This window comes from Ascaphus truei, chromosome 12, assembly GCF_040206685.1.
Source record: "Ascaphus truei isolate aAscTru1 chromosome 12, aAscTru1.hap1, whole genome shotgun sequence".
In the NCBI taxonomy this organism is placed as follows: domain Eukaryota; kingdom Metazoa; phylum Chordata; class Amphibia; order Anura; family Ascaphidae; genus Ascaphus; species Ascaphus truei.
Window position 1 is genome coordinate 49746670 of NC_134494.1, and position 15650 is coordinate 49762319.

The 15650-nt window shown below is 40.8% G+C and overlaps 1 protein-coding gene across 2 annotated transcripts in view; it reads right to left on the bottom strand.

Annotated features, from left to right (window-relative positions):
* The window catches only part of LOC142464250 (receptor-type tyrosine-protein phosphatase beta-like), a 158311-nt gene that overhangs the window by 54610 nt on the left and 88051 nt on the right, over nucleotides 1-15650 (bottom strand). For both annotated transcript variants that reach the window (XM_075567664.1, XM_075567665.1), the window contains one exon: nucleotides 3133-3399. In XM_075567664.1, the coding sequence (XP_075423779.1) occupies nucleotides 3133-3399 (267 nt within the window). The remainder of the gene's footprint in view (nucleotides 1-3132; nucleotides 3400-15650) is intronic.

The window sequence follows — 15650 nt, forward strand, 5'->3', positions numbered from 1 at the left end:
GATAAAAAACGGAGCTGGGGGGGTAAAAAACGGAGCTGGGGGGGATAAAAAACGGAGCTGGGGGGGATAAAAAACGGAGCTGGGGGGGTAAAAAAAAGAGCTGGGGGTTCAAAAACGGAGCTGGGGGGTCAAAAATGGAGCGGGGGGGTAAAAAACAGAGCTGGGGGGGTAAAAAACGGAGCTGGGGGGGTAAAAAAACGGAGCTGGGGGGGGTAAAAAACGGAGCTGGGGGGTAAAAAACAGAGCAGGGGGGTCAAAAACGGAGCTTGGGGGAGTAAAAAACGGAGCTTGGGGGGGTCAAAAACGGAGCTGGAGGGGTCAAAAACGGAGCTGGGGGGGATAAAAAATGGAGCTGGGGGGGGGTAAAAAAAAGAGCGGGGGGTTCAAAAACGGAGCTGGGGGGTCAAAAACGGAGCTGGGGGGTCAAAAACAGAGCTTGTGGGGGTCAAAAACGGAGCTGGGGGGGATAAAAAACGGAGCTGGGGGGTTCAAAAACGGAGCTGGGGGGTTCAAAAACGGAGGGGGCAGGTCAAAAACAGAGCTGGGGGGGTCAAAAACAGAGCTGGGGGGGGTCAAAAACGGAGCTGGGTGGGTAAAAAACGGAGCTGGGGGGTCAAAACCGGAGCTGGGGGGGGGGGTGAAAACGGAGCTGGGGGGGTCAAAAACGGAGCTGGGGGGGTCAAAAACGGAGCTGGGGGGGGTCAAAAACAGCTGGGTGGAGTCAAAAACGGAGCTGGGGGGGGGTGAAAACGGAGCTGGGGGGGGTCAAAAATGGAGCTGGGGGGGTCAAAAATGGAGCTGGGTGGGGGGGGGTCAAAAACGGAGCTGGGGGGGTCAAAAATGGAGCTGGGGGGGTCAAAAACAGAGCTGGGGGGTAAAAAACAGCTGGGGGGTAAAGAACGGAGCTGGGTAGTAAAAAACGTAGCTGGGGGGTAAAAAACGGAGCTGGGGGGGTCAAAACTGAGCTGGGGGGGGTCAAAAACTGAGCTGAGGGGGTCAAAAACTGAGCTGGGGGGGGTCAAAAACTGAGCTGGGGGGGTCAAAAACGGAGCTAGGGGGGGTCAAAAATGGAGCTAGGGGGGGTCAAAAACGGAGCTGGGGGGGGTCAAAAACTGAGCTAGGGGGGGTCAAAAAGCGGACCTGGGGGGTCAAAAACAGAGCTGGGGGGGTCAAAAACGGAGCGAGGGGGGTCAAAAACGGAGCGAGGGGGGTCAAAAACGGAGCGGGGGTGGTCAAAAACGGAGCTGGAGGGGGGAACAAATACTCACACATCTCAGTTAAGCCTCCGCGCAGCAGCAGCAGCAGCAGCAGCAGCAGCAGCAGCAGCAACAGCCGACACCACAACCACCAGGTAGCATTACCTCACCTCAGGCGGCAGCAGCAGTGTGGCCGGGGGTTGGGGACCCCTGGGTTAGAGCGCACCGGCCAATGGGGCCGTGGGGGGGCGGGGCGAGAAACACTGGCCAATGAGAGCCGTGGGAGGGCTGGCAGACCGACGGACCAATCAAATGGTCTACAGACACTCACAACCAAGATTTTCAGTTTTATATATATAGATGAAGTAAGCATTTTTTTCAGATTTAAATAAAGAATAAAAAAAAGTGTAAGTATACAACCATTTGGTGATCCGATGAAAGACAAGCGTCTTTGTTGATACCAATGAAGTTCAGTATGATAAGATATCAGGTGCATGTAATAAAAAAAAAACACATAGCATGACAGGTGAGTGAAAATTGAAAAGAGCACATTTATTAAAATATAATTAAAAAAATTGAACTAATGTCCACAATAGTGTCCAAATATAATCTGCTCCAATGAGTATTTACTAGATGAAGGGGGAAAGCTTGCAGTGGATATTGTTAGAGAGTACTCACTTGTGGCACAAACGCTGACACTCCTCGGATGGTGCTGTATTCTAGGCCAGCTGGTAACAGCCGATGTTGGGTGCTTCTGACGGGAGCGGTACTTGGTCCGCGTCCGCGGCAAGGCCTTCTGTCTCCACTCTCTCCTCTAAATCCCAGGAGGAGGGGGAAGATGCCGGTTCTGGTATTTTCTGATCAGCTGAAGACTGTCTAGGGTCTCAGCTGTAGTTAGCTGAACACACTTGGGCTGAGCAGAGTTCATTCGATTAACCCAAGCCACACATACTACTTCAGTAGTCATTGGGGCCTATTCGAAAAGCTCTGAAGTTCAGAAGAAGCCCAATCAAATGTGAGAAAAAAACGTATCCTCTATTGCAGTGATTTTCAACCAAGGGTCCCTTGGGGGTTCCGCGACCGCCAGTGGGGAGAGTTGGGACAACTCTCCCAACTGTCCCAGGCCCAGCTGCGTGCTGGCACCCCACGTAGCAGTGACCAGGCGGCTCCCTAGCTCAGCAGCAGCTGCCCGGTCACTGATATTCTTCCTCTCCCTCCTCATCCTGTCGGCGCCGGAGGTCTAGTCCAACTTTGGCGACGGGAAGAGAAAGCGACGGACTGGCGCCGCACCGCAGTCCCCAAGGTAAGAGGGAGGTGTTTGTGTACCAAGGTAAGAAAGGTGTTTGTGTGTACAAATGTAAGAGAGAGGTGTGTGTGCCCCCCACGGTAAGAGAGGTGTGTGTGTGTAAGAGTGAGGAGAGTGTGGGGGGTGAAGAGTGTGAGGAGGCAAGGGAGAGTGTGAGGGGGGATGAGTGTGAGGAGGCCAGTATATATACTCTTAATATCCATTGCAACCAGATATCCCTATTACAAACACTGTATATAATATTTTCTGCCATAGCCGATGAAGGACCCTGAGAGGTTTGAAAGCTTGTAACATAACTACTTGTTCGTAGTTGGTCCAATAAACGGTATCCTACCACCTACTCCCTCTCCCTCCTCTGTTAAAACATGGATAAAAGGACCAACACGGCCCCCCACCCTTCTGTGCTTACCTGAGGTTATCTACTACTAAATTATCCATGATCTTTTTACATTGTGTAACCTTAGCAAAAACGGTAATCATTATTTAGTCAATAGATCAATTGAAAAAGATAAAAAGCATCTTTACAGTAGCTGCCTGAGAAACTTTGAGGACAGAGGTGCTACCCCGGGTAACACATAACAGGAGGCAAATAACAAAATTACAGAAGATAGATAAATGCTGAACACCTACTTGTGTACACGTCTCCGCTCACAGGTAAACTCTGATACTGCCGGGCTCCAACTGTTACTACAGTAATTGTGTATTTAGTCCCAGATCTGAGGGTCTGAAGGGTGACAGATGCTGTGTTACTTGAAACGCTCCAAGCGCCTGAAGAACTCCTATAGGTTATATTAAAAGTCTTTGTCACATTGGACATATTTAGTGGGTCTCCCCAGGTCAGGGAAATGCTGTGTGTTCCAGTGTTGGTAAAGGTTAGGTTTCCTGGTTTGGAGGGATCTGTTAAACACAAGAGAGTTAACAGCAAATTAGTTAAAAACCTCTACACCATATATTAGCTTAGAATGAGAATTCATTCATTTAAATGTATCAATTTGGAACCATGTGTAGCTACACTAAGTTTAATTGTTGTGATATTTATACCGTTTTTTTAAGCTTTCTACTTGAAATACTAGTTTCTTAACTTACCGTACGTGTTTATGTTTCTTAGTATTTTTATTCCTTCTACAATTTAAAAAAGGCTAATAAAAAGCTGAATTAAACATTGCAATTACATGGAGAAATCATTTTTTGGGCAAGGTAACCGAGTAAGTGCAGGAATACATAAAATTACAATCCAGAGAACAAATGCAGGTAAAATGTACTGTAGCCCTTGTTGGTAGAAGTGAATGAAAACAAATGCTAAATATATTTAACATTGGGGGAAATCCTATTTTCTACTGCATCTTAGAAATATTGTATACAAAATGTATGTTTAGAATCCATAAAGGGAGCGATGATTCCTAAAATAAATCCATTTATCTTTAAATAGAAAATGGAATTGTAGATTTTTCAAAAATAAGTGGTTCCCCGTACCCCATAGTGTCATCACACTACTGTATCTGGCCATTGGAAGATGGTTTAGATGTAGAACAAAGTCCTTGTAGCAGTATTTGGTTCTGGAGAAATGTAGACTTGTTGCAGGTTGTGATTCCCTTTGAAGGATCACAATGAGAGTTCTTCATACAGATGTAGCCAACGTTATACAACCCATAAAGCGCTGCAGTGGGACATACCCAGCGCACCAGTAGGGGAAGCGGCCATTGTTTTGAATTGGCTGAGTGCGAGAAGGGGGCGGGACTATCGCTTTCTGTCACTCCCGGGAGCGCTCCCCCGAGTGCAATGACGCTGCCTACATTATTGTGCACAGAGGTTTCCTAACCTCACAGGTCTCTTCTTCGTAACAAAGACGCAGAACAAAGACACGACTGTACACCTGAGGAAGAAACGTGTGAGGTTTGGAAAGCTCTGTGCTTGATAATCTATAAATAACTCCTGTGTTGGTCCTTTAGAAGGTATCACAACCTGCAACAAATCTACAGTGGTTCTGTGGTAACGTGGATACAGTTTCCTATGAAATTCTGATGCGCTCAGCGGGTATAACTGCGCGATTGCTGCGTCTCCTTCTCATACGAGAAAATGTCTGCTTCTCCCGCTGGCGCATTGTGTATGTCCCACAGCAGTGCGCCACTGGTAGGTTTTAGTATGAGAGTGACTGCGCCGTGTAAATGTCATGTTAATTATATGTGGATTTTATGAGCATGATCCGCCTGGCAAGGTTCACTAAACGCTGATGTGTGATATCGCACCCCTATGTTTAGTTAACTACCAGTCAAGTAAATGAGTTAGCAGTTCATTGGTATGCGATACCCGGCATCTGCATTTAGTGAACCCCAATCTATATGTGTCTATATACTGTAAGTGGGTAGGTGGATGCGAGTGTATGTGAGAGTAGGGTCATGTGCATGTGGGTGTAAGTGTAGGTGGCTGTTAGCATTGGTATGTAAATGTGGGTGTAAGTGTAGGTGGCTGTTAGCGTTAGTATGTATATGTGGGTGTAAGTGTAGGTGGCTGTTAGCATTAGTATGTATATGTGGGTGTAAGTGTAGGTGGCTGTTAGCGTTAGTATGTATATGTGGGTGTAAGTGTAGGTGGCTGTTAGCGTTAGTATGTATATGTGGGTGTAAGTGTAGGTGGCTGTTAGCATTAGTATGTGCATGTGGGTGTAAGTGTAGGTGGCTGTTAGCGTTAGTATGTATATGTGGGTGTAAGTGTAGGTGGCTGTTAGCGTTAGTATGTGCATGTGGGTGTAAGTGTAGGTGGCTGTTAGCGTTAGTATGTATATGTGGGTGTAAGTGTAGGTGGCTGTTAGCGTTAGTATGTATAAGTGGGTGTAAGTGTAGGTGTCTGTTAGCGTTAGTATGTATATGTGGGTGTAAGTGTAGGTGGCTGTTAGCGTTAGTATGTATATGTGGGTGTAAGTGTAGGTGGCTGTTAGCGTTAGAATGTATATGTGGGTGTAAGTGTAGGTGGCTGTTAGCATTAGTATGTATATGTGGGTGTAAGTGTAGGTGGCTGTTAGCGTTAGTATGTATATGTGGGTGTAAGTGTAGGTGGCTGTTAGCGTTAGTATATGCATGTGGGTGTAAGTGTAGGTGGCTGTTAGCGTTAGTATGTGCATGTGAGTGTAAGTGTAGGTGGCTGTTAGCGTTAGTATGTATTTGTGGGTGTAAGTGTAGGTGGCTGTTAGCGTTAGTATGTATATGTGGGTGTAAGTGTAGGTGGCTGTTAGCGTTAGAATGTATATGTGGGTGTAAGTGTAGGTGGCTGTTAGCGTTAGTATGTATATGTGGGTGTAAGTGTAGGTGGCTGTTAGCGTTAGTATGTATATGTGGGTGTAAGTGTAGGTGGCTGTTAGCGTTAGTATGTGCATGTGGGTGTAAGTGTAGGTGGCTGTTAGCGTTAGTATGTATATGTGGGTGTAAGTGTAGGTGGCTGTTAGCGTTAGTATGTGCATGTGAGTGTAAGTGTAGGTGGCTGTTAGCGTTAGTATGTATATGTGGGTGTAAGTGTAGGTGGCTGTTAGCGTTAGTATGTATATGTGGGTGTAAGTGTAGGTGGCTGTTAGCGTTAGAATGTATATGTGGGTGTAAGTGTAGGTGGCTGTTAGCGTTAGTATGTATATGTGGGTGGAAGTGTAGGTGGCTGTTAGCGTTAGTATGTATATGTGGGTGTAAGTGTAGGTGGCTGTTAGCGTTAGAATGTATATGTGGGTGTAAGTGTAGGTGGCTGTTAGCGTTAGTATGTATATGTGGGTGTAAGTGTAGGTGGCTGTTAGCGTTAGTATGTATATGTGGGTGTAAGTGTAGGTGGCTGTTAGCATTAGTATGTATATGTGGGTGTAAGTGTAGGTGGCTGTTAGCGTTAGAATGTATATGTGGGTGTAAGTGTAGGTGGCTGTTAGCGTTAGTATGTATATGTGGGTGTATGTGTAGGTGGCTGTTAGCGTTAGTATGTGCATGTGGGTGTAAGTGTAGGTGGCTGTTAGCGTTAGTATGTGCATGTGGGTGTAAGTGTAGGTGGCTGTTAGCGTTAGTATGTGCATGTGGGTGTAAGTGTAGGTGGCTGTTAGCGTTAGTATGTGCATGTGGGTGTAAGTGTAGGTGGCTGTTAGCGTTAGTATGTATATGTGGGTGTAAGTGTAGGTGGCTGTTAGCGTTAGTATGTATATGTGGGTGTAAGTGTAGGTGGCTGTTAGCGTTAGTATGTATATGTGGGTGTAAGTGTAGGTGGCTGTTAGCGTTAGTATGTATATGTGGGTGTAAGTGTAGGTGGCTGTTAGCGTTAGTATGTATATGTGGGTGTAAGTGTAGGTGGCTGTTAGCGTTAGTATGTATATGTGGGTGTAAGTGTAGGTGGCTGTTAGCGTTAGTATGTATATGTGGGTGTAAGTGTAGGTGGCTGTTAGCGTTAGTATGTATTTGTGGGTGTAAGTGTAGGTGTCTGTTAGCGTTAATATGTATATGTGGGTGTAAGTGTAGGTGGCTGTTAGCATTAGAATGTATATGTGGGTGTAAGTGTAGGTGGCTGTTAGCGTTAGTATGTGCATGTGGGTGTAAGTGTAGGTGGCTGTTAGCGTTAGTATGTATATGTGGGTGTAAGTGTAGGTGGCTGTTAGCGTTAGTATGTATATGTGGGTGTAAGTGTAGGTGGCTGTTAGCGTTAGTATGTGCATGTGGGTGTAAGTGTAGGTGGCTGTTAGCGTTAGTATATATATATGTGGGTGTAAGTGTAGGTGGCTGTTAGCGTTAGTATGTGCATGTGGGTGTAAGTGTAGGTGGCTGTTAGCGTTAGTATGTATATGTGGGTGTAAGTGTAGGTGGCTGTTAGCGTTAGTATGTGCATGTGGGTGTAAGTGTAGGTGGCTGTTAGCGTTAGTATGTACATGTGGGTGTAAGTGTAGGTGGCTGTTAGCGTTAGTATGTATATGTGGGTGTAAGTGTAGGTGGCTGTTAGCGTTAGTATGTATATGTGGGTGTACGTGTAGGTGGCTGTTAGCGTTAGTATGTATATGTGGGTGTACGTGTAGGTGGCTGTTAGCGTTAGTATGTATATGTGGGTGTACGTGTAGGTGGCTGTTAGCGTTAGTATGTATATGTGGGTGTAAGTGTAGGTGGCTGTTAGCGTTAGTATGTATATGTGGGTGTACGTGTAGGTGGCTGTTAGCGTTAGTATGTGCATGTGGGTGTAAGTGTAGGTGGCTGTTAGCGTTAGTATGTGCATGTGGGTGTAAGTGTAGGTGGCTGTTAGCGTTAGTATGTATATGTGGGTGTAAGTGTAGGTGGCTGTTAGCGTTAGTATGTATATGTGGGTGTACGTGTAGGTGGCTGTTAGCGTTAGTATGTATATGTGGGTGTACGTGTAGGTGGCTGTTAGCGTTAGTATGTATATGTGGGTGTACGTGTAGGTGGCTGTTAGCGTTAGTATGTATATGTGGGTGTAAGTGTAGGTGGCTGTTAGCGTTAGTATGTATATGTGGGTGTAAGTGTAGGTGGCTGTTAGCGTTCGTATGTATATGTGGGTGTAAGTGTAGGTGGCTGTTAGCGTTAGTATGTATATGTGGGTGTAAGTGTAGGTGGCTGTTAGCGTTAGTATGTATATGTGGGTGTAAGTGTAGGTGGCTGTTAGCGTTCGTATGTATATGTGGGTGTAAGTGTAGGTGGCTGTTAGCGTTAGTATGTATATGTGGGTGTAAGTGTAGGTGGCTGTTAGCGTTAGTATGTATATGTGGGTGTAAGTGTTAGAGTTAGTATGTATATGTGGGTGTAAGTGTAGGTGGCTGTTAGCGTTAGTATGTATATGTGGGTGTACGTGTAGGTGGCTGTTAGCGTTAGTATGTATATGTGGGTGTAAGTGTAGGTGGCTGTTAGCGTTAGTATGTATATGTGGGTGTAAGTGTAGGTGGCTGTTAGCGTTAGTATGTATATGTGGGTGTAAGTGTTAGAGTTAGTATGTATATGTGGGTGTAAGTGTAGGTGGCTGTTAGCGTTAGTATGTATATGTGGGTGTACGTGTAGGTGGCTGTTAGCGTTAGTATGTATATGTGGGTGTAAGTGTAGGTGGCTGTAAGAAATCCAATTTAGCAATAATTATATTGTAATGAATGAATCTGTTATCAAAGGCAGAATGTTAAAGTATACAGTATAATAGTCTGGACTTTCCTTCACATCTATATATTATCTGATTGTATATTCAGTTATTGTTACATGTGCAGTATTCTAAGTGAAAGGTCAGATCTATTCTGACAGACAGAATTGACCCAAAAGGTCAATTCGTGGCCTCAAGTTGTTGAACAGCTGCAAGTCCTAACTGGGAAAAATGCTGCATAAGACTTTTCAATTCAGTAAGTTTGAAACTACTTATATGTTCAGAAGTAGTTCATATGACATCAGTAATGTAGGTGAATACCATGTTGGGATATAACATCTTAAAGGTTAAAATGGCTGACTGGGTGGGTCTTTATGGATAAATACAGCAGTGAGCTTAGTGAGTTTAGGAAGGAAGGAAGGATGGAGAGAAGATAGGCCAGACGAAGAAAGACCGGGCCAGATTGATAATACCATGAAGAGGAGAAAAGGACATGTTAATACCTGAAGAGAATATTAACAGAAAGAAGGTTACTATGTGCAACTATTCTTAAGAATATCAATCTATTTGAAACATCACCATCGTCATTCTTACTATTTTTGTATGTAAGTAATTATTTTCAAAATAAACGTTTTGTTTTTGTGTGCAAACGACAAGAATGCTGAATTCTGTTATACTGATGTGAATCTACAGAAAAAGCGAATTTAAGGACATTTAACATTGGCGAGCCAGCCTTCATTCAGTTTTTTCGTCACATTTGGATTAGAGGGGGTGTTGTCGATACATCCTGGATCCAAGATTTGAGAAAAAATTGAAACGAACCAAAGAAAAAAAGAAGTGTCAAGTTTTTGGTAGATTTGACTACAGTTGATTAACAGATCAGAGACAGAGAACCACGTTTCACGAATCTCCTAGAGGGAGACGGACTGTTCGGGGGTTGCCTTTGTCTGGTCAAGTTTCCCAAGGAAGAAGGTACATTTGCGGGACGTGCAGGGAGCATTGTCTGGAGCATTTGTATGCGCTGAATGGAATAGCGTGGAATTTCTTCAAAGAAACGTTGCGACGTTTGTGGGGGAACAATTCGAGTTTTTGCAGCACAAGTTTTCGGTGAAAGAAAATACTTAACAAAACGTAAGTAATGGAATTTATTAATTCATATGCAAATGACAGTAATATGATGTTAAATGTGTTACCTCATACATCTACTGACACTGAATTATGGAATTCTCTGTGGAATCAGGTGCAAATAGAAAATGAGAGAATAGATAAGAAAATACTAACTATGCATAAAGATAAGAAAAAATTAAGAAATGTCATGAAAATGATCAAAGTGTTTAATTTGATGGTTTTCAATGATGAGAATTCGCATAAAATTGAAGTTGTAAAAACTGATCAATGTTCAAATTGTAACATTTTACATAAACGCATACATGAGTTAGAAAAACAAATTGAAACATCCAATATCAAATTTGCATGCGCTGCTGGTAAAGACAAAAAGAAAAAAGATACTCAAGGGGCGTCTTTTATTCCTAGTTCTAGTGCAGACGTAGATATGACTGACATTAGCAGCACAGAACTGACAAGGAAAAAGTTCCATGACAAAGCAGCCACACTGAATTTAAAGATTCACGATCATTTAATGAAGGTATTAAAAGATATACCTGATTATAAAAATCACCTGGATGCATTTCATAATGCAGACATATTTGAATCTTATACAGATCGATTTAATTTGACTGAGGAACAAAGAAATAAGATTTACAAACTGTGGTTACCAACTCACATGAGTCGAAGGTTAAAAATGCCTGTCAGCATGCCTCAAGTGGATGATAACGGTGATTTTATACAAGGGTCTTGCATTGACAGGCTTAATCAATTAATTTACATTTCCACCGGACATGCCATTACCGTTGATATTTTGGAAGATCTTAAACCCAAAATTACAGAGGATACTTTTGAGTTTATGTTAAAATTCCAGACTGCATACAAATTACTGTTTTCTGATCAAGATTCTGAAGAGAAAATGATTAGAGCATTTGTAAAAAATTTTACATTTTTAGATCCAGTAACATTAGCAATTGCTTCTGAGAAAGAATCATTAGAAGTTGCTGCTCTTTTTATTGATAATATTAGACGTCAGCTTTTGCAGAATAATCCCAGACTTAAAATCTCAGAAGTTGTTAATGATAGAAATGCCTTTCATGCCACTCAAAAAAGTAACAGCTCTTGGAACAGTCAGAGTGACAGGAGTGACAACTGCAGAACAGACAAGCCTTTGCGGCTGCAAGGTTTTAAATGTTTTCATTGCGGAGAAATCGGGCATTATAGAAGAAACTGTGACAAATTCTTAGATCTACAAAAAAGTTTGCGGAAAGAGAATGTATTTGTTCAGCCCACAGCACCTAAGCAAACACGGGATGCTCTCCTTGTAAAAAAAATTACAGAAATCATGGCTAGTTACACTGACACTAATGATCTCACACACAAACAGGTTTGTAACATAACTCACATAGACGAAAGACTTAATTCATCCTGACTAGACTATCGGAAACCACGTCCTCTTGAAGTATTAACTCCAGTAACTTTGGATAAAGAAGGAACCTTAGGGGGGTTTGATACAGAGTTTTTAATAGATACCAAGGCACAGTTAAGTGTAACAAAGGAAAAGTTACCAATGTTGTCAGGAACACCTCTTTGTAATATTGTGGATTTAGGCAATAAGGCAATTTGGAAAGATTCTAAAGGAAGAAAGCCTGTGTTAATTAATCCTTCTGAATATGGTAACGAGAGAAGTGTTTGTCCAATTAAAATGGTCACCAGTGAGTTTCAATTACCTGAAATCAGTGATAATTTTTGTGTCAAGCCAACACTTAAGAAAGATTTCCAAATAACACAAAAAACAGGACAGGATTTTCTCACTGAAGGAAATGCAATAGTTGATTCCTTGGCTAAGGAAGAGGTTTTAACAGAACAGAATGTAGTGCTTACAGAGACTAGTGCCACAGCGACAGTCAGACACAAAGATATGCAGCTCCTTTCCTTTACAGAGAAACAGGCAAAGGATACGTCCATTGCTATTTCCCGGGTTGATTTAAAGCCTTCTCGTGTCCATAAAGAAAAGGCCATAAATCATGAAAGTTTGGGTCACGTAGGACAAGAGACACTTTTGGAAAGTTTAAAAGGAAATCCTGGGCTCAAAAGGCAAAAACCACCTTTCCAATGTATTGCACCAGCAGATGGCCCATGGTCCACATTGCAAATTGATCACAATGGTTCCTTACCCTCAGGGAAGAATGGGTTAAAACATGCTTGGATTATGGGAGCTGTCTTTTCAAAATGGGCTGAGAGCATTCTGGTCAAGCAAAATGATGCAATTACTACAGCACGAGTTTTTTGGCATCATGTTTTTTCTAGATGGGGTTTTCCTCGCATTCTTGAGTCAGATAGGGGTTCTCATTTCACAGGTTTAGTGATGAAAGTTTACATGTGAAATTTTAGGGATTAAATAAAGATTTAAAGTATCATCCATAATCAGTTGGTAGAATAGGATTTAAAATTTAGGAATTAAAATAGGTCTTCTATATTTCCAAAATTTTAAAAAGGGGGGAAGTGAAGTAGATGACAATTATGATCATTTTTTTTATGAAAAAAAGTATTTGGTAAACAAATTGAGAAGGATCTTATGATATAATTAACATTATGATAAAGGTTATGTTTGTGATTTATTTACGTAATATGTCGATTGTAAGTGTATGGTCCAGATGGACTAAGGTTAAATATATTTACCAATATAATGATACTGCTATATTTTTACAGGTCATATGTAATTGTGTGATGAATAAAGAATACGTTTGGATGATCGGAGTCAAGAAGAATGAGGAAAATCAACAAGAGTCATCACCTATGGGACTGAATATTTTTAAATTTTTTAGGAAAAAGGACAAAATGACTATTTTTTATTATATTTATTACTACTGGGACTATTGAAAGAAATAATCAATACTGAAAAAGTACAACGGGGAATTACATCTCTAGGAGTACAACAAAGTTTGCTAGAAGAATTGTTATTGGTTCAAAATTATACAGATTTATGGGTGCGATGTACAGTATGTACAAGTATTATTATTTTTTCTTTAAATGTTCATATTAGGAAAAGAAAGCGTTTTATTTCCTATAACAGTACTAGAAATAGTGGTAATAATATTCAGTTATTATTTTATAGTCTCCAATATCCAGATTTTTATTTTTTACACAATTATAGCAAGACTTAACGGATAGATTTTTTACGCTTGTTTACATTTTTATTCTAAAATACTTTGTTTATTACGCCAGGTCAAGATTATTTATCATTCATGCTTACTTTGTATTGAAACCGTAAAAACATTTAATGTTTGAAGAATTAAATTGTATTGGAGGAAATCAGTAGGAATATATTTACACATTTTTGAGAGATGTAAATATGCTTCCATTACAATTTAATATAGCTCAAATAAATGAGTTTGAGTTCTCTTGAGAGAAATGGACTGAAGAACTTTAAAAAGATTAAGGTTTACTTCAGATGTTACAAAAACAATAAAAAGCAGAAATTGTTTTTCAACATGAAGAAGGTAAACTAAAAGAGATAGAACATGATGGGTAATTACAGGCTCAATGGGCAAAGTTTTAAAGAAATCTGTTATAATGTATCAGTATTGGGAAATATTTCATTTGTCTTCATCATTGTACGTTGTTATAACATGATATATTGTTTTTCAGCAATTGGTAATATGTATTGTGAAGGCAGAGTAATTCAGAGGTATGCTGTATTCTGACATTCTGTTTGATAAGTTTTGAATGTGATATGTATGGTTGTTTGAAAGATTTATAGTGATTCTATTACAATCTAATTTAGGGGGGCTGTAAGAAATCCAATTTAGCAATAATTATATTGTAATGAATGAATCTGTTATCAAAGGCAGAATGTTAAAGTATACAGTATAATAGTCTGGACTTTCCTTCATATCTATATATTATCTGATTGTATATTCAGTTATTGTTACATGTGCAGTATTCTAAGTGAAAGGTCAGATCTATTCTGACAGACAGAATTGACCCAAAAGGTCAATTCGTGGCCTCAAGTTGTTGAACAGCTGCAAGTCCTAACTGGGAAAAATGCTGCATAAGACTTTTCAATTCAGTAAGTTTGAAACTACTTATATGTTCAGAAGTAGTTCATATGACATCAGTAATGTAGGTGAATACCATGTTGGGATATAACATCTTAAAGGTTAAAATGGCTGACTGGGTGGGTCTTTATGGATAAATACAGCAGTGAGCTTAGTGAGTTTAGGAAGGAAGGAAGGATGGAGAGAAGATAGGCCAGACGAAGAAAGACCGGGCCAGATTGATAATACCATGAAGAGGAGAAAAGGACATGTTAATACCTGAAGAGAATATTAACAGAAAGAAGGTTACTATGTGCAACTATTCTTAAGAATATCAATCTATTTGAAACATCACCATCGTCATTCTTACTATTTTTGTATGTAAGTAATTATTTTCAAAATAAACGTTTTGTTTTTGTGTGCAAACGACAAGAATGCTGAATTCTGTTATACTGATGTGAATCTACAGAAAAAGCGAATTTAAGGACATTTAACAGTGGCTGTTAGCGTTAGTATGTATATGTGGGTGTAAGTGTAGGTGGCTGTTAGCGTTAGTATGTATATGTGGATTTGTGTGAATGTTCATTCATATTTGCATAAAGGAGTGAGGATAAATGAGCATTAGGAGTAAATGAGATGTGATCTTCCATGTCTGCTGCCAAAGAAAAGTCCAACTGAAGCACCTGGACCTGAAGATTTAGAGGGTGTCTATATTGTCGAAGCGGCCGTTCCGGTCTTTTCATCTGCAAATCCCAACCGACTTCAGAGACAATACTGAATTACCCCCTAACATGACTGAACCAACTTGCTGGTTACCGATGAATAAGGTGAGGGGGTTAGTCACTAAACCGCAATAGCTGTAATTGTGAACAGCTAGTTCAAGGCTGTAGTACAAGCTGCCGTTTAAAAAACTAAATTCCATACAATATGTGCATCAATACACTCTGCGCACTGACAAGTGATTGGCTAAGCTGCAGATCAATATGTGCATCAATACAATCTGCGCACTGACAAGTGATTGGCTAAGCTGCAGATCGATCAGTTCTCCTCTAATCAATCGCTGAAGTTTCGGCTCGGGTTTTTTTTTTATATCACTGTTACTGCTGCAAAACAGTACCCACAATGCAAAGTTGTGTGTGAAAGATCATGTGACCAGGCAGTTACTAGATATAATTGGTGCACTGCTAGAGAGTGGGCGGGGCTCAAGAGCCAGAGCCTGTCTCAGAAGGGGAAGGGGGTGTGACTTTGTAAATGGTTTCTATAGAAACAATAATGCTTCCTTCTTTAGAATACATTTAAAATGTATTTAAACATTGTTTAAAAAAATGCTACAAGTATTTTCTCATAGTACAGAAATTATTTATTTAAAAAAAAAACCACACACGTAGGATATTGCTTTAAACATTGCTTTAACTGCAGCTTTAAGTTCAAAGTTCCAGTAGCCGTATTAGTCCTGGAGGAATGTAGATCAGTTGTAGCTTGTGATACTTTTTAGGTTTTTAGTCACTTGTTTTTTTAATCCCGCCCTTTTGTAATTTATTTTTTTATTTTTATGACAATAGCTAAATATGTTTTGTATTGGATTTATAATTACATTACAAGCCTCTTTTGTGATTCTATTGTTAGAAAAATATTTTAAAGAGATTCCTTTTGGGGACATTACTAGCACCATGAAGATTACTATTATTCATTTGGGATCTGATAATCTTACGCTAGTCTATAAAAGTGCATATTGGTCCCTTATATATAACAGATTATTAAACCAATGGTTATCGGATAAGTGTCAAAGAGTGACCGGTGTGGGGGGGAGGGGGGCGCAAAATGTTGGGGTACACTACCATGTCTAATGGGCGTGTAGCAGCAGGTTACCTGATAAATAACAATCTATCGTCTAATTTAAGATGTAGAAAAGTAATGTTG